The sequence below is a fragment of the Coturnix japonica genome, chromosome 9 (assembly GCF_001577835.2).
Source record: "Coturnix japonica isolate 7356 chromosome 9, Coturnix japonica 2.1, whole genome shotgun sequence".
Classification (NCBI taxonomy): Eukaryota; Metazoa; Chordata; class Aves; order Galliformes; family Phasianidae; genus Coturnix; species Coturnix japonica.
This window is the reverse complement of record NC_029524.1, coordinates 14,297,112-14,316,954: the sequence shown is the minus strand read 5'-3', so window position 1 is coordinate 14,316,954 and position 19,843 is coordinate 14,297,112. Positions and strand designations below refer to the sequence as shown.

The window sequence follows — 19,843 nt, the reverse complement described above, 5'->3', positions numbered from 1 at the left end:
CTCTACCCACGTGTCTGACCCAGATATTATGATACATGGAATTTAAAGATTAAATCATGTTCAAATCTGCAGTTGGAAACTGTCATTTGAGGTATAAACACTTTAAGGCTGAGGCCCACAGGTTGTGTACTGTAGGATCTGAGTTTGCAAGGGTGCTTGGACAGCTGGCTGCTGGCATGCTCCACAGATGCACTTAAAGCACAATTTATGCGTATGGTCAGAAGATGAATGATGAGTTTGGATTGTGTATATGCTTGGATACTATTTTGCATGTATAGAGAGCTGCCCCATATACACCTGATGGCTGAGGCTCTCTCAGGCTGTTGAAGTTGATTCTTTTTCATTTAAGTCCTATAAACGCTATCTCAAACTGCAAACCCCACAGCTGGTCATTCAGCAAGTTAATTCTATCTTAATACAAATGTCATGTTACTCATGCTTACAGCCTAAGCTCAGAGTCACACAACCATGAAATCTTCAGTCCAGACTGTACACTGGACTTCACTAGATAACACAGCAGGGCACACAGCTGCAATTTGGACATACTCATCCACCCCACAGAACGGGTCTACACGATGAAGGTGGCAGCAGCTGAGGCACGTATCACAACCACCCTGCATGGAACCATTGAGTGGCAGCCCCTGATCCCAACCTCCTGCTAAAACTTTTTTAACACTAAGCAGGCTCCTGTGTTTGTATTTTCTAGACAAGAATGGTTGGAGAGAGTTCTTCCCACCTTCCCGGCTCCCTGGGAAAGAGCTAAAAGTGTATCATTCAAACCAACAGTAGGAAACAGTAACGGCAGAGCAACCCAATACAGATCTGCAGAAATCTCCCCTCCTCAAGTACATTAATATCTGTGTCCCTTTAAATCTTATCAACTCACAATATATGCTGAAACAGGGGCTGAAGTCTCAACTAGGACTGATAATACATACAAGGAACTGTTCAGTCTAAAATTCTGTTCCTGCAAAGCAGTAAAGCCCTTTAAACTCTGAACATTCATGAAGACCGGAGCTGGCAGCAGCACGATTAACAAACAAGGTAGGTGCTTTCAGGAGAAAAATATCTGTGAAGTGGTTTTCAGACTAACGTTTGATAGCTCTGTTTCCTACTAGGGCAGTTTAAATAAGCATCCTGTTATGCATCTCTTAAAGGGATGAGGCCGATACAAACAAGATATGGTGAAGGTGGGATGTTAAAGATTCAATTTGTAATTAAGCAAGGGTGATCTAAAAAAACCCTCCCTTAATAACATTAAAGGGGAAAGGGGAGAGGTCAAGCTGCCTGTTAGTGGGGTAAGGTGACAAAACAGGAAATAGCAGGAGAGAATGCAAATAAGTGCATTTTTGTTACTATTACTAGAAAATAAAACACATGAAGTGACTCAGTCCCCACTGTAGTTTCAGGCCAGAAGCAGGCTGAGGTCTGCTCATTTCACTGACAGAAAGACCTCATCTAAACCGCCAAAAATCCAGCTCAACCAGGATGGGAAATTAGTGGGCACAAATAAAAGGGTGTTAAACCTTCCAGCAGATGTCACTTTTCAAGAGAAAAGTGGACATAATTTTAAGACAAACTCAGTCATAGCAAACAAAACACATACGGTGCTTACTAGAATCATTCTCTTTTGTTCTTTAAATATCTCTGACTTTGCTTGTTAGGGACCACATTCTACCAAGCTTACAACCATGTCTGAATGATACTTCCCTATGCACACAGCTTAAACTTAATAGGTATATGTCTACTTTCCCAGTTGTGAAAATGTGACTCCTTGAAGCTGTGTTTTCTGAAAACTGATAAGGCAGAAACGTTTGGGCTTTGGTCTGTAAATGTCTTTGGAACATCTGACTTTGGGAAGATCTGAGCTGAGTTAATATGACAAGCTGACCTCATGTATATCAAAAATATTAAGTTAAAATGGAGTGCTGGTAGCAATACTTGGTTGAAAAATAAGTGTCATGCTTGTGTTTCATTATTGTTATTAATTGTGGAGGGCAGAATCCAGCTGCTATTTTACTTTTCCAAATTCAGCCTAAAATGAAAACAGGAAAAACTGGTAACGGGAGCCAAGAAAAAGGAATCGTTAACTTAGAGGTTTTTAAACGCCTCATGTTGAGAATATCTCATCTGGAAAGGGACCATTTCATCGCTGAATGTGTAAGAAGGATGACATTTAAAGGGAATAGTGAGGGATAAACCTATGAAATAACATTTATGAACCAGAGGAAAATTAGCAACTATCGTTCTGGTAAGAAAAATGAACGATGTTTTGTTTTTAAGGCTATTTCCACTGTCATTCAAACACTGCTTAGACAGCATGCCAAATTTACACAATGATCTACAGACCTTCCCTGTGAGGGCAAACCACCAATTGCAATGAAGTTCATCTTGTCTTAGGGCAGAATCCACCAGATGAAATCTGCAAAGGGCTCTATAAAGTGTTTAGTCACACTGAGACATACCGCAGGAGAAAGGAAAGGTCAAGTGGGAAGCTCCTCAGGCCTGAAGCATCCCCAAACAAAACCTGTATTACAAAGCAACACATCCTTTGTAGGACTGGAAAAGAAAAAAGGCCCTGTTTTTTACCCTTTCTGCTTTTGTTGGGTGCCCTTGAGAACAATATTCCTGTCTCCTATTGTCTTTCCCTTGTGTAAAAAGAAAACAATTCCTCACCTCACAAAGACATGGTCAGATTTACAGTTGTATAGTGACAAACACACACTAAAGCTCACGATATGCAGTAGTTAAATTTCTGGGTCACAAGGTGATGAGGTCAGGTATTCTTTAAATCAGTCACAACAGAGGATAGAAGACACACAATGAGCTTGTGTGCAATATTTATGCTGATTGAGGAACCTCACCTTAACTCCTAAAACATACAGCGCAGCTTCTCAATTTACATCGAACAAGCTTTTTTTAAAGGTAGTTTTTCCCCTTTACAAAGGGCTTTACAGAAGGCACGTTCCTCCCACGCAGCTTCCTTGGGGTAAGCACAGACACCTCAGCTATGGGACCGACTGAAGCACCTCAGTGAAAAGGAACCTTCTGGCTTCTTAAAACCTAAGAGTTTAGAGCAGGGCATCCTCCTTAGGACGATGCAAATGAGTTACCAGCGGCCGTGGTAAAGGTGTGGGGGGGGGGGAGGGAACTAAAACCATTCCAGCTGTGGAGGGTTCCAGCAAAAGCAATAAATAACGCTTGCTCTGCACCCTGCGAACTAACCGGCCAACAGCGAGCGGTTACACAGCGCCTCGTGGTCTCGCAGCAGGCTAAACTTTGCATCGTGACTCCCAATGGAACCCGTAGGACAGAAGAAGCTTTTTAGCACTCGGATACCTTTGCCGGACACCGCGTAGCGGGCACACCCTGTCCGTGAAAAGGAAGAGGAACCGAAGCCCGCATCCCTCGGCACGCGGTGTTTATAAGCGACGGGAGGCGCCGGGCGGGAGCTGCGGGGGGAGGAGAGGAGGAGCCCGTTGGATCCCATATCCTGCGAGTGAATGAGGCAGCCCCGAGAGCGGGCAGGGCGATTCCTCTTCCCCAAGGAAAGAAAGAAGAGAGGGCAGCTGTATTTCTGGTGGTGAGACAACGAAATCCGGGCGGGGCTCCTTTCCCTCCTCGTTTCTGGGCTTATTGGCTGGTACTGGTTTGTTTTTTTTTTTAAGTCTCGCCTATCTGTAAGGCGACGAGTGTGGTAGTTAAAACTCGCGACCAAGTGCTGTTTTCCTATCGCTCTTTACGTTTTCTGCCTGCTGCGGGAGCCGGGCTGCTCGGGGGGATTCTCCGCGGATCTGGAATTGCGGTTCCACACTCCAGGCGAACAAGTTTTCCAGCTGCTTTGTTTAAAAGGTTTCGGCCGTGCCCCATTGCCTTACTTTCTCCTTAAAGAAGGGCTGTGTCTACATCGTGCTGAAACCCCAAACTTCAGCGCGTTTCTAATATCGTTTTATGTGTAGCGTTTTTCTCCCTCAGTCTGTGATGAGTGCGTGGCTGTCTGCTGTATTACTGAAACAAAGCAGAAAGCTCGTTAGGCGCTGGTGGTCCTGCAGGGCTTTCTGCTCCCCCTGTGCCGCGGAGGGACGCCCGCAGCCTCCCGAGCGGAGCGGGAGCGCGGCCCATTCAAAGCGGAGCAGCTCCATCTCGTCCCAGCAGCCCCTCTCGCTTTCTTTTTTTCTCCAATTCATTCTGGAAAAGTTGTTTGTTTGTTTTTTCCGGTGGCTTTTCTTTTTTTCTTTTTTCCCTCCCAGCCGCTCCCACACATGAAACTCGTAGATCCGGCTGGGAGTTCCTCCGCTCTGCTCCGCGTTGCAACACGGGGCCGCGGGCGCTGGGGCAGCCCTGCCCGCCCGGCTCCGGCAGCGCCCCAGTGTGTGCCGGAGCTACGCGGCGGTGGCGGCATTCCCCACGCTTCTGGGGGGGAATCTACAGAAGAAATCGCCTTGAGAAGATGCTTTGAGCGTAAGGGAGAGATGGTGAAAGCGTTCAGAAAGTGCATTTCGCTCTGTTAGCCTGTGAAGCTCAAAGAGCCTCTTTCCTTTTGGCTGCGCTCCTGGCCGTGCAGCGGGCTCGGGCGGAGGCTGGGCTCCTTTGTTCGCCGGCCGCGTGGCTGGGAGCGGCTCCGGAGCTCCGAGCACCGCGGGGGCTCCGGGCTGGGGATGGGCGCTCGGGATGGCTGCGGGGAGCACGGCCGGAGAGCCGGGCGGCTGCATGAAACGGGTGGGTCACGGCGGCTGCATGAAACGGGTGGGTCACAGCGGCTCCACACACCGGAGTGTGTTGGGAATAATCCGCAGTGTTAGTTTCTTCTGGGAATGTTGGAGTCTCTGTAGCTACGGGAGGCTGGCTCGAGTCCAACGCAATCAACCGCATTACGAGCAGGGCAATGATAGAAGCCTGAGATCCTATTCTGGCCATGCAAAGCTGTGAGAAGTTGGAATGTGTTGCTGTTCTGTGCTGGAGCATCCACAACTAGTGTCTGCTGAGGTGTGTGACTGAGGGTATCTTAGCAGTAGTGTGAGTAGCAGTTGGAATGGGAGAAGGATGAGATTAGAAAACAGATAAATGAAGTGAGAGGTGAAAAAGAGAAAATGGTTGTATTTAAGGCAATACAAACGCTAACTTTCTTTGTTGAACAGAGCAGGAGACATTAAATTGCAGTTGGTAACAGCTGCGGAATAGTCCAGCAGTGTATCCAGAAGGTGGATCATAGAGCAGCGTGGTGTTCTGAGGGTTAAAGGTCGGTTGTTCTGCACAGAACTCGACTCCTGGAAGCCCAGTTTCTGATATATGAAGATCACAGTCTCAATGCAAATGTCAGCTCATTCTCTGGTGAGGTTTTGTGTCAGTTTTTTTGTTTGTTTTGGTTTTTTTCCCTGCTGTGAAACTTGACAGCAGTGTCTGCTCACCATTCTCTTCCATTAAGTGAATCACAGCTGTATCATTTGCTGCTTTCTCTGGGATCATAAACAGACGCAAAGCAGGAGCTGGGACAGTCTCTGACATCTGGCCGAACTGGAGTAGCAAGTACTGAGCCTAGGGATGGTAGCTCACCTACAGACTGGGGAGCAGCATGTGGGAAATCCTGCAGGTCATCACTTACCTCAAGTGCTGGTGGCTTATGTATTCCCTGACTCAGTGTTAACACCTTCACCTGCAGCGTCACGAAGTCTAGAATATACTAAGCATTGCCTTGTCTCCTGGGTTATGGGTCTATGCCTGAAGAATTGCTTGGGTAATCCTTTAATTTGAAGGTGTTACTTACTAACAGTGCCTGGTCTGAGGGGGTTTGTCTGGGAAAACTGGTTCTGTTGTTGCAGCAGTAGGTCTGTTGGGCCTTGGAAGCGGCAGTGATGGATTAGTGTTGCACTAGTTTGTCCTTCCGTATGGCTTGCAGAGTACATTAAGGTGCCTTCCTAATACACTGAGTGTCTGGAGTGAGGCTATGTGGTTATTAGTTAACCTTTACAATCCGGTGTCAAGCAGTGTGATCCACCTCTGTAAGGCTGGCCAGAGGTAATAGTAGGATTTACCACTGGTTTGGGAAACACTGTGTATCTGTAATCTTAGTAACATTCAGGAAAGCCTGGTTCAGATCCTGACAGAAGGTTTATGGAGCACCAGCCTGTGCGTTCTTAAGTCTTCACATCTAAAATCGTACTCATGGACACTTGGGAGACTTCCCTTCTTTAAGTTTCACAAATAGATCGTTTTCTCTTGGTGGTGAAGTGGGTATGCTACAGAAGGATCTCTGAAAGGTTACTCTTGATCTAAATCATACAGTCAATGGGGAAGTGATCACAACATACAGAAAAAGGATAAAGTAACCCTTTAACTTTCAAACTGCTCCTTTCTAGAATGAACCTTTACCAGCCCTGAAGTTCAGCTGCTGTTTGAGTGGTTGTGTAGTTTGACCCTCAATATAAAGTTATGGGTTTGAAATGCTGCTGCCAGGTGCCCAGATAACCTGGAAAACCTAAAAGATCTCAGGACTGCTTAAGCAGGCAGAGGACAGATGGCCTTGAAAGAAAATAGTTATTGCAAGGGAAAGCAACAAAGTTTGAATGACTTTTGAAGAAACTGGTCTACGTTTTGCTAAGGCAGACTGTCAGAGTTCTTGGTTTATAGTGCAGAACAAGTTTTGCTTGCTTTGAATCAGCTTCATGAGGTTGCGCTTGACTATCTGGCATCGTCTACATAGTGCTGGATGTAGTTCTAAACTTGAATAAAAACTGTGAGGTCAGTCAAAGCTGCCAGGAGTGCTGCTGTGCCCTTAAGGTGTGCTCTCCTCTTTTCCTCTTTCAGGTGCAATCAGATTCCCAACTTCTGGAACAACTTTTGTCAACACGGATTATTTGTTTTTATTGGGATGTGTGTTGGGCATACTGGCCAAGGACGGTATTTTAGCTAGATCTCTCTCTTAAGAGAATAGTTTAAATACTACTTGATTTGCCTCAGATCGCCACTGTGATCAGTCTCTGCTCATTTTTTTTCTGTTGTATCCTTCAACTTTAAAGTTCTTCCATTTGCTTTTCTGGTAAGACCAGAAGTGGTTTGTGCTGAATGAGGTAAAACAGCCTTCTGTCTCAGAGCAGGAAATCTATGGCTTTTCTTGTCTTGTTTTTTCTTTCTTTTTCTTTTTTCCTTTTTCCTTTAACTGTTACTCATATATTTGGGGTTCCCCTTGCTGTGCTTCTTTCATGACCTACAAATGGATGGATTTTTCTTCTACTTGAATTGATTAACTAAAGAAAGCCTAGGCTTTTACTTTGCACTTGCCACACACGCTGGGCTATGTAACACCGTGTGTCCTATTGTTAAGATGAGACAAAGTGCTTTTGCAGCTCTCCCTTTTGCAACTTTCTTGACTTCCCAATAAAATATTTGCTCTGCGCACTTCTAGTAGAAAACCTTTATAGTGTGTTAGCCATTGGGGTAGCAAAAGTGCCAAAGTTGTGACTAAGCTTTTCTGAGTGTGCCTGCTTTGCCTGTCTCTAAGCCCTGAGTGAAGTGCTGTGGTAACTGCAGGTACTGACTTTCTATTGCCCTGTTCTCAAAGTTCAAGGTTTTAGAGTGATCAGACTTCTTCAATGCATGACCATTTTTGATGTTTTTTTTTTTTTCCATTAAGTTCACACCTGTCTTGTGTGCTTCTGCTCCTGTTTTTTGTTCCTGTGTTGTGGTCTGTTTCTGAGGCTTTCGGTTTCTTCTTCTTGCTGCTTAGAGACACTGTGCTTTCACATGGCAATTCTTAACCTGGTGCTGTGTGTATTCCAGTATTTTGTGTAGTTCAGTTACATTCTTGATCTTACATTAGTTTTGCATGAGGCATATAAATAAATAATTTTCCCAGTCTCTAGATATTATTAAATAGCATGACCTACTACTGTCTGTCCTGATCAGAGACGTGTACTGTTGGTCAAATGTGAATGTGGAACTTGCCAGCATCTTGTAACTTAGAAAGACTGTAGTCTTGGAAGTCTCACTGCTTATTAAATTTGTCAGGAGTGTTTTGCAGATCATTTGTTTGACTTTTCTTATCTGATTTGAATCCCGAGGCTGGGCATGAAGGAAGAATTCCCTGTAGCCCTCTGTTTTGGGATTTGTTATGGCCAGTGACTTTTGTAGCTTGCAGAGGGTATTTAACTGCTGTAAGCTAGAAACAGCTGGATGCTGCTCCTAGGTTCCAGTTGCTACAGCTTACTGTGCTTTCACATTTCTTTCACGTGTGCATGGAGGGACTGGGAGTTGGTTCATTCTTTTTTGGGGGGCTACTTATGGTGTTTTCTGTTCCCCATACTTCACAATAAAAAGCAGATGAGTGTCTACTGTTCAGTTTTTGGCCTTGTTGCATTGCAGAAAGCACTGCCTGTAAGGCTGAAATTCTCTTTGGGTACCACAAAAGTATGAGAGGATGATGGAATTCATCCCACCCATCTTTCAGGCAGGCTTAAACAAAGCTTTGAACCACTTTTATTCCAGTCAGTCTGCAACTCCTTCATATTGAGATGGTTCTCTATCTGTTTTATCATTAAATCTGAAATGTTTGTTCCTCTCTGTCCTGCTTGAAATAAGCACGGAGGCTCCCAACATGTTCTTCTGTATTGGATATGTTCCTTTGATGTGTATCATCATTGGTCTAACCAAAAGGAAAAACAAACCAAACAGAACCCAATATTTCTGTCTGGCTCTACCCTACAAATCTGATGTCTCACTTTTCTTAATGCTCCTGCCTTAGTGCCCATGTGTTAACAGTATGAGTGTTTGCATTTTGGCCCAGAAAATGAAGATGGATTTGGAGTGTGAAGCTGAATTGGAGCACAGGGAAGGGTGTTGCTTGAGGAAGAGGGGATGGACTGGAAAGCAGATGAAAGAATACTTGCTCTGAAGTTACATTTAAAGCCTAGAATTATTACTGTAAATTCTAGTGTGGTTTAGAGATGGCCATGATATGATATCATTAGACTTCTGCTTCAATGAGCCCTTCATAAATCTTCAAGTCCCCTTTATATTTTTAAGTATTTTGCCTGCCAATAATACTTAAAGTGAGGCCCCACAGAAAGATGTCCAGTTATCTCAGTCTTATTAAAACTGAGGGTTAAATTGGGCAGTTGGAAGAGCAAGTTTGTTTCATATAGTTAAGCTTAACCTTTGAGTACAGCCTATAGACCAGAACAGGTACTGTGAAGAAAATAAGCAGGAAACAACAATCCCAGATCCAGTTACAAATAAGTAGACGCCATCCTTTCTGCCACCTGCTTTAAATATTGATTTAGGTGGGGCTGTGTTGTGGCTCTTAAACTTTCTAATCTACTGTAAAACAGGCATGGAGGGTGTAGTGTTCTTTTGTTCTCTGTGCCGTTCCTTTGAACAAATAACAGTTCTGTCCTTCCTAACACTATTTAATTAATATATTTATTAAATAAATAAGCACTTATTCCCTCCACCCTGTAACTGTGATTGTCTGTGACTCTTCTGGAGCTGTGTAGCTGTCTCACTATTCTTGTTTGGAAGCAAAGTGGAAGATGGGCCCTTGAAAATTCACAAGGGATCTAAGCTTGACCAGCATCTGCTTTGGATTTGGTTTATTACTGGCTGTATGGACTGCCAGCAAAGGCAAGTGAGAAAATCCTGCAGCCTGGGAGAATTTCAGATCAGTGCAGTCATTGCTAATTAACTATTCCTCGTTAATCTGAGGTTATATGAGATACTGAGCTGAACGATTCTGGGTTAGACGGTTGATCAGTACAACTCTCCATACTGTGTTTTCATCGTACTTTCTTTAGATATTTAAACTGAGAAGATCTGCGAGCAAAAGAAAATCATTTGATGTGCAGTGGACAGTGGTGGGTGTCTGTAGCAGGAGCAATGGGAATGCAATATTTACATTGACACTGTGACATCACTTATCTTTGTGTAGTGTTTAAAGTCTCTGTTGATGTGGTACCTATGCAGCAATTATGAGAACTTATAGACAGTAATACAATCGTGCTCTGAAAGCTGATTTCTCCACAGATGATTATGGAGTAATTGGGCACAGGCATTCAGACCAAAACCAGAGAACAAGCTGTGGAAGTGTGATTTAATTCTTCATGAAGAAATATTAGGTGGGCTTAATTAGCTGTAATTGCAGTCAGTGAATCATGTAAGATAGGGGCTTATAAGCAAAGCAGTATCTTGCTGAACTTTGCTACAAAGATCTGAGCTCCTTACTCTCTGAGCATAAAAGCGATGCGCTTGTTTTTGCATACAGAGTTGTCGCATAACTGTTGCAATCAGCGTGATGGCAACAGGCTGCTTACAGCATGGCTTGGACTTCCACTTCAGGTTAAGGCACTTGGAGTGTGCACAATACTTGTGGCTATTCAGCATGTGAAGTAGCAGTTCATGTATTTCCTGTATTTTTTGATTCTTTCCTTTCTGCTATTTATTTTTTTCTTGGTGAAGAAAACAACAGGCTGTATGTTTATGCTTCTTCCTACTTGTGGACTGAAAAGAGGTTTCTTCATTAAGCACTGGAAGTAGCAGCTCTGATCCTCAGTGTATTGGTACTTATCAAAAGTCCTCATTCTTGTATGCTACACTTGAGAATCTAAAATAATCTGGTTGTTTTTTGTTTACTGTACAGTTCAGGGATGCATAAACACAGTTCTGTGCAAGTTCTTTTGATATTTAAGCTCAGCCATCTGCACCAGCATGGAGGTAGCACTGTTAACATCTGCAGCTAATGTGCTCTGCCAGTTTTCTGCTTTCTTCCGCCTTAGTACATAGGAGCCGAAAGGAATGTGCACCAATCTGCCACATCATTAAATAATGGTGCCGAAAGTGGGTTTACATGAATGCAGGCAGCTGCTTAGTGTAGCATTAGAGCTCATCACTGCCATCTGCCAAAACACATGTGGTGGGTTGTGGAATAGGTACCACTACAGTCTTTGCGGGTACATCCCATGTCTCAGAACAGTGATTTGCCTTCTTAGAAATGATGTATTGGATCAGCCTTCTAGGAAAATGAGGGCATGCAGCCTCCATTGTGTCACTGCCAGTCTCTGAAACTTTAATCACCAGCAACACAAAGGACCATCTCTTTTCACCCAGTCTGCTGCACAAAAGCATAGAACTTTGTGTTGGTACTTGTAGGTTAAAGCAACTGAAAATTGCACTGGTGTCGCCTGGTGCTTGAAAGGAGTGGTCTTTATGCATCTGGTGCTATCTGCACAAGTAGTTCTAGGAAACTTCTGCTGAAAACCGCTTGAGGAGAGGAGCAAACCTCTAAAACTTCTATCTAGCTTCTGGCAGATGGCTCCACCTAGATCTGTCTGTAGCAGCTGGGAAGCTTTGCAGCTCCACTTTGAAGGAAACAATTCTTATCCTTTGTACCCAGTTGGTGTGGCAAGTGCAAAAGGTCTGCAGGAACTGAACCTCTGCTGTTTCCTAGCAATCCTTGGCATTTACAACCTGCTCTGCTTCCAACCGTGAAGAAACTGAAATGTGTTACTCAGCTGCCATCTAATGCTTTGCTGTCCTTTGAGCTTCTCTGCCAATGAACACGTAACAACATTATGTACCAAGTGAGATGCACCAACTCTATTAATTTAGGCACATACCTTCTTACCACCTTAGTTAAAAGGAAGGGGAAAAAGACTTTATAAGCCACCAGAATGCAAAGTTATGTGCTTATTTGATGTGCTAACTTGAGGCTAGATTTTCTTTGGTCTTCTGATGCGAGTGGTGTATCATTAAGTGCTGCTGGAGATAAGGATTTCAATTTCATACAGACTGTAACAATTTAAATCACTCAGAGGAAATGTCTCTGAAGTTTTAAATCCTGCCTAACGATCAGAATGCTCAAATGTGCTGAACGTTGTGCTCTTTGAACCTCGTAGCTGCTGCCTAAACAGATTCTGAGAGCATGCTTTTCTCAGCATCATCTCGCTAATAAACTGGGCTTGATAAATCTGTTGGAACAAGTGTAGGCAGTGTGCTAGTCGTAACTGCAGCACTCTGGCTTTTGCCACCTTTTATTGGACACGTTCCTAAAGTGCTGGGGAAGTGATGCTGCAGCTGAGGTCCCAGTGACTGCAGTATTCCAGCAGGAGGAAACACCTCTGCAATGGTCAACTAGGATTATCCAGCAAGCTGATCTGAAGTAATTTACATGACAGGGCTGTCCTGCTCAATCCAAAAGCCTGTCCTAGGGGCTTCTGGTTCTCCATAGTAACAGTAAAGCCTGGAAGTAGCCCTAGGTAAAACTGAAAGCTTTAGAAACAATGGATGTGGTACTTAGTTCTGCAAAACAAGTCCCTCGAGCCCTGTTGTAAACTGAAGTTAGCTCCTAGATGCAGCCTGACCTAAATCAACCGCCTATGGCTGCTCTGCACACTCATTGTAAGAGTGTTTGTTCCCTCTGGGATCCTTCCTGTGAATGTTTCATGTCTGAGATGCCTGTATCTTTACTTTCTTGTCTCCTCTGAGGAGGATTCTGAAGAAATTCTTTACTAAATGCTGATTTAATTCCCATGAACTAAATCAAATGAGACTAGGCTTAAAACCCTTTAGTCAGGTTTGGGTTTTTTTGTTTGTTTGTTTATTTTGTTTTAAAGGTTTGATGGTTTTTGTTTTGTTTTTTTCCCTGCTTTATTTTTTCCTTATGGAGAAACTAATTTTCTGTCCAGCTCCTCTGAGAGGAAACTAGTGAGCAGGAGAGGTGGTCTATGCTCACCTTGTCTCCTCACATGTGCTCCGTCATTAAAGCTGTTTGCACAGGGATTTCTATGGGGATATTTTTATTGCTGTTGGGTGTAGCGATACCTGTTGCATAGGTCAGTCTAACTACCAGTCTCAAGTTAACCCTATTGCTCTGTGCTCGTTGCTTCCCCTTACCAAGCAACTGTAGAATTTTGCTAAAGCGTTATCAAAGTACACTCCATAAAAGCTGTACTTGGTGATTAACATTATGGTAAGTTTCCAGGAACTTGCCAAATAAGTGCAGGTGCTTTGCCTTGTGCTGACTCATTGAGAAGTCAGACAGCTGCTTTTAAGCTATTCCGATGGCACTAAGCAACCTGACCAGTTAGACTGTCACTTTTTTCCCCCCCCTCCCATCTCTGCCGATGACAGCATGTGGCCAAAAGCTTTACGGTGTAACCCTCCTTCTTCCATTTCCATGACATCTGCTCTGCATAAGTCAGCAACCTGATGTGCCTTTTGTAAACTTAACTGGGTGAGGCAATGCTGCAGCGTCTGTGTTAAATGGCCAATTTCAGTGTGTGGATTTGTAAAGAGGAGCACAAACAAGCAGGCAGGACAGAGGGGAGAATGAAAACTGATCTTCATTTTCAGAAAGTAGTAGATCTTTTTAGACCTGTTTCCCCCCCAGAGGTGCTGTCAAATGCCTGGGTTTCTGTAGCTCTCCTGCTTCTTGTCTACGTCCCCACGCTTCATCTGAAACAACAACAATCTTTGCAGTAATGTTCTAAAGTTGCTGAGTTTATAACTCTGGGGTGCATTGTTTAAGATAATGTTTCCAAAAATACAATGGGTTTAAACCGATACTGTAAAGAGTGCTGACTGACTGATTGTTACTGAGCAGACTGCCCATACAGCTTTTCTGTTATGCACTACAATCTGCAATGTACCAATCCATGGCTCCATTCTGAGCCATCAGCTCTCCTCCCTGTGTTGATTACCACTGCACAGAAGTGCATCAAGTTCTGCTATTGCCATCTCGTTCCTTGCTTTCTCCTGATGCTGTTTAGTTGCAAGGTCTCAAGTAGGTAAAATAATCTTTCCAAGTGCTCGTGTTGCATTTAACTTCTAATATAGTAGCAGGAGAGACTGTTCTTTGCTTTGGAAGCTGTTTGCTTGAAGTTAAGTGCGTAACGAGTGGGGTGCTGCTCCTTGGTGTGTGCTTGTGCTGCACTTCTGGCTCTGCTGAGAGCTCATGTGGTGTTTTTACAGGGTGGGCAGGTAGCTGCTGCTTTTGGGCTGTTGTGTAGAGACTAAGCTCTGGGTACAGGAAGAGAACGTTGGGTTTTGCACAGAATGAAGGCTTTAGTTTTCGATTCCTGCCCAAAACCCGAGCTGGTGGCAGAGAGGAAACCCTGCGAGAGCCCTGTATGTGCTGCAGGTGCAGCTGCAAAGTGCCTTGCCAAGCGGCTCGCTCTCCGGCTGGTACAGCCTGTTGCTTAACCTGCTCTCAATCCGAGATGGGGAGCAGATCGCTCCTGTCAGCACGGTCGGCCAAAAAGCACGGGCTCCAAGTTAACCACAGGGTGACTGTCGGGGGGTCACTGGGGTGCGGCTCTTTTTAGTCTTTCTGTAGAAATGAGGGTGCTGCTTCCCATGCCAGGAGCCTGCCCCAGAGCTCCAGCTGGTAGGTGGGCACCCAGGGCCGGCGCTGTGCCTGCCACCTTCCTGCCCTGCCCTCGGGGAGGCCGCGCGGGGTCGAGGATACGGCCCTGCCTCCCTCGGCGGCCGCGAGGGGCGCGGTGGGACTGCGCCGAGGCAGCCCCACGGAAGGAAGGCAGCCCCGGTCGGCTCCAGGAGCCTGGTCGAAAGGGAAAGTGTGAGGGGAGAAGGGGCTGCCTGCGGGACCCGCCGTGAGGGAGCTGAGGGCTCTGAGGGCTGCCCCGCGGCTCTGGCCGTTGGTGGCACGGCCACCCGCACCCGGGAGCCGTTACTGCATCTGGGCGGGCTTCGCTCTGAGAGAAGCTGCCAGAGACACCCCGAGAGCTCGGGCGGTGCACAGCGTGCCTTCCAGCCTGAAGGATTGGAACCAATGTCAGCTCTTGGTTAGCTGCAGAGGGTGTTCCTGGAGGTTCTCCTTCACTAACGTCCCTCAGGCTTCAGGCTAACTTCCCGCAGGTTCCTACTTTGCTCCCTGATGAAACAACAGCACCTCGCTAACACTTCTCTCTTTCCCCTCCTTAGGATTTGTCAGGAAGGCAATCAGTGCCTGAGAAGATCTGACTGAGTCATAGCGTTCACTTCAGGATGCCACAAAGGGAAGAACTCATCTGCAAGTCTTGCCTTTCAGAGCTGCCTGCTCTCTTCCAGTACAAGAAGGTTTTTGAAAGAGATGACTTGTGAAAACCGTGCAGGAAGCTGGGTTTGTGATACCGAGTGAAAGACATCATGCCTTACAGCGGACACTTATCCTGAAGGACTGACGCTGTGCTCTCAGAGCAAACTGCAAGCACTCTTTATAAACAAAACAAGGGAGACAAAAGTAATTCTGATCCTGAACAGGAATAAAAATTACAAGAACTGCATCAGAATGTTTGTTAGTCCCAGAAGAGTCAGAAAATGCCAGTTCTTGCAGATCTTTGCCACTTGCTTCATACTGTGTGTCATGATTTTTTGGGGACCATTTGATAATAGCTTTGTAAGCCACATGAAGTCCTATTCATACAGATACCTCATAAACAGCTACAACTTTGTGAATGAAAGCCTGTCCATCAGTAGGGATAACATGGACAGAGCAGCAAGCTACCAGTACTTGATGAACCACAGAGAGAAATGTCAACATCAGGATGTCCTTCTCCTGTTGTTTGTGAAGTCTTCTCCTGAAAACCGTCATCGCAGAGATGCAATTCGACAGACTTGGGGTAATGAGAAATACGTTCGTTCTAAACTTAATGCCAACATTAAAACTCTTTTTGCTTTGGGACAACCAACAAATCATTTGCGGCAAAGAGACCTTTATCTGGAAGACCAGGAATACCGTGATTTGATTCAGCAAGACTTCTTGGATACTTTTCACAACCTTACTACTAAACTTCTTCTACAGTTCAGCTGGGTAAATGCCTACTGTCCTCATGCCAGGTTTATTATGTCTGCAGATGATGATATATTTATCCATATGCCAAATCTTGTTGCTTATCTCCAAAGTCTAGCACGAATGGGCGTTCAGGATCTCTGGATTGGCCGTGTCCACCGTGGATCCCCTCCCGTAAGAGATAAGACTAGCAAATACTATGTTCCATATGAAATGTACCAGTGGCCCTCTTATCCTGACTACACAGCAGGAGCTGCGTATGTAATATCGAGTGATGTAGCAGCTAAAGTATATGAGGCTTCATTGACTCTCAATACCAGTCTTTATATAGATGACGTCTTCATGGGCCTCTGTGCCAACAAAATGGGGATTGTACCACAGGATCATGCCTTTTTTTCTGGGGAAGGAAAGGCTCCGTATCATCCTTGCATTTACAACAGAATGATGACATCTCACGGACATGTGGATGACCTTCACTATCTCTGGAAGCAGGCTACCGATCCCAAAGTTAAAAAGCTTTCCTCGGGACTCTGGAGTAGAATATACTGCAGAATAGTTAATGTTATGCTTCTCTGTAAACTGTACTATGAGAACACATATCCTTGTTCAGCTGCATTTTCTTAATACTTGAATGTCTGTGTTGAAGATCCACTGAGCCAAAACAGAGCAACAACTTTTTTTTGCTGTTTATTCAACATACACGTAAATGTGAATAGCTGGGGTGGGGTTGGGAGGGTGGGATAGGAAATGAAGCAGGGTAGTGGGAGGATGGTGCTGAGTTTTGTTCAGAAACTGTTATTGGAATAGCTCTCCTGTTGTACCACAACTTTCTACATTGTAGCCTGCTTTTATTAATATTCTTTTTGTTTTCACACTCTTCACAGGATGAGAGTCTGAATTGTATGATCATTAAAAGAACTCTAATGGACCTCTAGTCTTTGAAATAGTTGGTGAAAATATTAATTATTTTGAATTTGTTAGCAAGTCCTAAGGGTTTTTTCTCATAAAAGGCTGTGGCATATGATTTTTAAAAAGTCTACTGCATGAAAATGAAGTAGGCCTTTCAGAACGAGAGGAAGGTAGAACTTGTGACTCAGTTTAGCAGTTCAAGGCAATGTAAATTGGTTACATATATTCAGTATTTTTGAATGCTTCATGGAAAGTACAATATGCCTGGACCTGCACCACTGACAAAGTGCAGGAAGTATAGACCTGCTACAGTCTATTTATTACTCAAAGCCCCCTCCATCTCTGAAGTAAGGAAACGGTGTCTGAGTGCCCTTTAACTTGGTTCTTCTAAGTAGCAAATGAGCTCCCTACAGATCAGAAGTGAACTGGAAAGGATGAAAATCTAGTGCCTATGGCAGAGCTCTGTCTTCTGAAAACTGAAGCTGTATACTTAATAAGATAATATACTAGGTACGTTTAAGACTGGTTTTCTTCTAACAGTGGTTCTGCTTTCTCTTGTTCATGGTCCTAAAGGTGAAAAGCAAGTGAAAGTCATAGCTGTGTTCCTTGAGAGTGTTATCTATAGCCAATTTGAAGCGGTTAGTGATTTTTGAAGAGCAAAGTTTCATGTTTAGCATTTGTTAAATTGTTAAATAAGGAGAATCTTTTCTGCACAAAGGTTTGATGTAATGGTGAAGGGTGAGGGAGATGGAGAGCCACAGAAACTCAGTACACAAAATCAAAGTCACTCAAGTCTTTTCCTGAAGAGAAAAGATTCTTTATGATGTCCCCAAAACCCTGTCTCTTGAATAGAGCTAAGTGTTAATATCACATGCAGGAAGAACTAAATACCTGTGCATTGTAAATCTAGGTAGTGCTGAAACTCTGGGCATTGAGTTGTATTGTGGTGCCATCTAAATCTTGTTTAAAAACAAACAAACAAAACCACATGGTTTTAAGATGTCTGCAGTCTTTTCTTGTATAACTTCCTAATAGTGTCTTTACAGGACAGGTAACTTGGTTGTGGTAGCTCTCCCTGGAGCAGGTACAGGCTATGCAATGCAAAGGGCAGTCAGATATTGTTTGTGAACTGATTCAATAGTGGAACAAGCTGCAGTGTAGGTAGTGTCATAAAACTACTTCTGGAAGATTGAATGAGTCAAGTTTATCAGCACAGCAACCTAAAAGCTTGCAGGGTACCAACAATCCATCACAGTCTTGGGATCTGCTGGTAATGTACTGCCTATAGAAGCAACACTCCTTGCTTTTTGAGATGTCTAAAGCTGGCCTTCTCTATCTGAAGTATCTTGCTGTTGTGTGAAGCAGTGAAGTATTTAACGTCTGCTACCTTCATTTTAGAGCAGTTGTATGTGGCATGGCAGGTTTAAGTGGTAACTGTTTAAATCACTGCTGCTTTTCTGTGAGCTGTGCTGTGGTTTTAATGATTTGAGTGGCTAACTATATAGGCTAGCAGAGATAAAAAAGCAGCAGTGAGATTGCTGACTGTTCCTGAAACTGCTATTTCAGATGGATGTTGAGTAGCTACTAGGTTTAAGTGAAAATGTACCTTCACAAATGGTTTTCCAAGAGGAAAATAGTAATTTAACTGGACAAAATGTTACGTATGTACAGATCACAAACTCATTTATCAATATTAAAATAATTGGACTGCAACAGTTGTACTCTAGAAAAACAAACACAGCTCATGTTCTTCCCTGAACAAACTGATTACAACTTGAGCATTGTTGTTTCCTTTTTTTAATGAGAACAACAAGAGAAACCTAGATCTCTAACCTGCTGGCTCTGTGTAGGTGCAGGTGGGGGAATGCACACAGAATGTTGTGTTCAGTACTTGAAGGAAAGGTTCTTCATCAGATCTCAGACCTGTTGCGGGCCATTGAAGTCAATAATATGCACAGTAAAATGGCACAACTGGAAACGCCTCCCCAGTCACTTCAGGGTAAAGAGGGTCTTGAAATTTATACACAACCCAAGTCTTCTATTAAGACTACAATTCTTCTAGCGTAACTATGCATTAGGATTTGTTTTCACTCATAGAAGCAGAGTTGAAATTGTAAGTATTTTAAACTCCTATAGTGGCCTAGGTAACATCTAAAACACTACTTAAATGTAACTTGCTGTTATTTGAAACTCACTTTTGACCATTGAAGTGTTGTTTTGTGGCTAATTTAAATTTTGTTTGGGTGGTTTCTTCAAAGGGCCTTGGTGTTTGTAGTTTGCATTTTTGTTTGCTGCAGTGAAAAAGGAGGCTGCTTGTGAATGGAAAGTATAAATGCACTTCTTTCAAAAAAACAAAAAAAGGAAAAATAAAGAAAAACAACTTTCTGGTTCTAAACACGAACTTAACGTTTGTACACCTTTAACTAGAACCTCTTTTAATAACCATCTTGGTGCTCCAATGCAGGGCTGTCAGGTTTTACTTCTACAGGTAAAACTGTATCAGCTTGAGCTGTCATGCCTCATTAAGAGTTTGACGTTGTTGCACAGCGTGTTTGATGCTAAAATTGTTTTTACCTGTTTGTTCGATTTGCATCAATTTCCCTTTGATATTACTAATTTTTATACAAAGTGTTCAATATTTATTCTTAAACTTTGCTCTGTACCACACAAAGACAATTGTTTTGTAAAATCTGATTTGAATAAACAGATTTGTTTCTTTTCTTTTTTAAAAAAATAAATAGATTAGAAATTGTTGCTTTCTTTGTAACTGATGATGTTTAGATGCTGTTCTGAGGTCAGTGAGGCAGTGTCCTTCTAGGGGTGCCGTGTGGGGGTTCTGTGTGTTTTGTTTTTGTTGTTCAACCTCACATTAAACCTTTTATGGATCAAAAGGTGCAATGGATGCTCCCAAGAAAGGAGAGAATTTAACAATTTGTGTAGTGGGTTTCTGAATCTGAAATTCTACACAATATTAGAAGCTTCACCTATTCTTTATGTGAACTTGCATGTTCACGACTTCTCTGTAGTCAATCATTACCTTAGAGATGTGACTTGAAATAGAACTTACTGTGGTAGATAACACATTGGTACCTTCTGAGGACGAGCTGAATGTTTGGTGATTACCACTGCTCATAATTTTTATGCCCTATGGAAGTACTT

At 43.6% G+C, this 19,843-nt stretch overlaps 2 protein-coding genes across 19 annotated transcripts in view; one reads left to right on the top strand and one right to left on the bottom strand.

Moving 5' to 3' along the window:
- Nucleotides 1-19,843, bottom strand: part of MCF2L2 (MCF.2 cell line derived transforming sequence-like 2) — a 133,488-nt gene that overhangs the window by 43,829 nt on the left and 69,816 nt on the right. The gene's annotated exons all lie outside the window — the stretch shown is intronic.
- On the top strand, nucleotides 944-19,422 carry B3GNT5 (UDP-GlcNAc:betaGal beta-1,3-N-acetylglucosaminyltransferase 5). 7 transcript variants are annotated; one of them, XM_015871559.2, is made up of 2 exons: nucleotides 944-1,044; nucleotides 14,929-19,422. In XM_015871559.2, exon 2 carries the CDS (start codon nucleotides 15,275-15,277, stop codon nucleotides 16,397-16,399), a length of 1,125 nt encoding a protein of 374 aa, XP_015727045.1. In that variant the 5' UTR covers nucleotides 944-1,044; nucleotides 14,929-15,274; the 3' UTR covers nucleotides 16,400-19,422. The 7 variants fall into 7 exon arrangements, with proteins under 7 accessions (XP_015727045.1, XP_015727042.1, XP_015727043.1 ...); XM_015871556.2 differs by lacking the exon at nucleotides 944-1,044 and adding an exon at nucleotides 3,208-3,583; XM_015871557.2 differs by lacking the exon at nucleotides 944-1,044 and adding an exon at nucleotides 3,208-3,643.

Bases quoted from the DNA above. Each gene is read 5' to 3' on its own strand.
- B3GNT5 (XM_015871559.2), top strand. From the start codon at position 15,275: ATGTTTGTTAGTCCCAGAAGAGTCAGAAAATGCCAGTTCTTGCAGATC.